Consider the following 1,232-nt stretch of genomic DNA (forward strand, 5'->3'; position numbering starts at 1 on the left):
CCCGGGCTGCACAGGGCAGCCAGTGTGCAGCATGCGGCCGCCCACCCTGCGCCTGCTGGTGGTGGTGCAGGTGCGCGAGCTGGAGGAAGAGATCCGCGGGGAGCGGCCTCGGGGCGAGGCGGCGGCGGCAGGCCAGCAGGCACGGCAGGAGGAGGAGGAGGAGGAGGAGGAGGAGGAGGAGGAGGAGGGCGGGTTTGACATTGATTCCGGCGACGAGGGGGAGGCCGGCGGCGAGGAGGCGGAGGAGGGGAGCAGCAGCAGCAGCGATGATGATGATGATGAGGAGGAGGAGGCGGCAGGCGCAGCGCAGGCGGGCGACCCCGCTGACGCTGACCTGGCAGCTGCCGCGGCTGGCGAGAGCGCTGGCGAGGAGGAGGAGGCTGAGGGGCAGGGCGGGGAGGTGGATGGGGAGGCGGCGGCGGGCGGCGCGGCCGACGTGGACGCCGACGACGACGCCGGCCTGTGCGCCGCGCTGTTCAAGGTGCGCCCGCCCACGGCTGAGCGTTGGGCGGGGCGCGCGCCCTGCTGCTCACTACCCGCCGCAGCGGAAGCCGCCTTCCCGTGTGCCGTTCCTTCACGTGTGTTTTGTTCATGCCACCCAACTCCGCCCCGCCCCTCCCCTCCCCTCCTCTTGTCCTTGCCCCGCAGGGCCTTGTGTTCTTCCTGGGTCGGGAGGTGCCTCGCGAGCAGCTGCTGCTGGTGGTGCGCGCGTTTGGCGGCGAGGCGGGGTGGGTGGGCGAGGGGTCTCCCGTGGAGGAGGGGGACGAGCGCATCACGCACCAGGTGTGGCGGGGTGGGGTGGTGGCGCCGGGAGGAGCAGGGGGAGGCGTTCACGCGAGGCTGGGCCGGAGCAGGGGGGCGCGCGTGGCCCTCTGCTGACATCAGCCGCCACATCATGGGCTGCCGCCCCACACACGCCCCACACTGCCCTGCCGCCCCCACCCCACCCCGCCCCACCTGGTGCGTGATGCGCTCGTCCCCCTCCTCCACGGGAGACCCCTCGCCCACCCACCCCGCCTCGCCGCCAAACGCGCGCACCACCAGCAGCAGCTGCTCGCGAGGCACCTCCCGACCCAGGAAGAACACAAGGCCCTGCGGGGCAAGGACAAGAGGAGGGGAGGGGAGGGGCGGGGCGGAGTTGGGTGGCATGAACAAAACACACGTGAAGGAACGGCACACGGGAAGGCGGCTTCCGCTGCGGCGGGTAGTGAGCAGCAGGGCGCGCGCCAGTA

At 73.0% G+C, this 1,232-nt stretch overlaps 1 protein-coding gene across 1 annotated transcript in view; it reads left to right on the forward strand.

Annotated features, from left to right (window-relative positions):
- The window catches only part of CHLNCDRAFT_55698 (hypothetical protein), a gene marked incomplete at both ends in the record, with an annotated part of 7,540 nt that extends 6,757 nt beyond the window's left edge, over positions 1-783 (forward strand). The window contains 2 exons of the mRNA XM_005842675.1: positions 71-481; positions 649-783. Coding sequence (XP_005842733.1) covers positions 71-481; positions 649-783 — 546 coding nt within the window. The remainder of the gene's footprint in view (positions 1-70; positions 482-648) is intronic.
- Positions 784-1,232: the final 449 nt, after the last annotated feature.

The sequence above is a fragment of the Chlorella variabilis genome, assembly GCF_000147415.1.
Source record: "Chlorella variabilis unplaced genomic scaffold CHLNCscaffold_92, whole genome shotgun sequence".
NCBI lineage: Eukaryota > Viridiplantae > Chlorophyta > Trebouxiophyceae > Chlorellales > Chlorellaceae > Chlorella > Chlorella variabilis.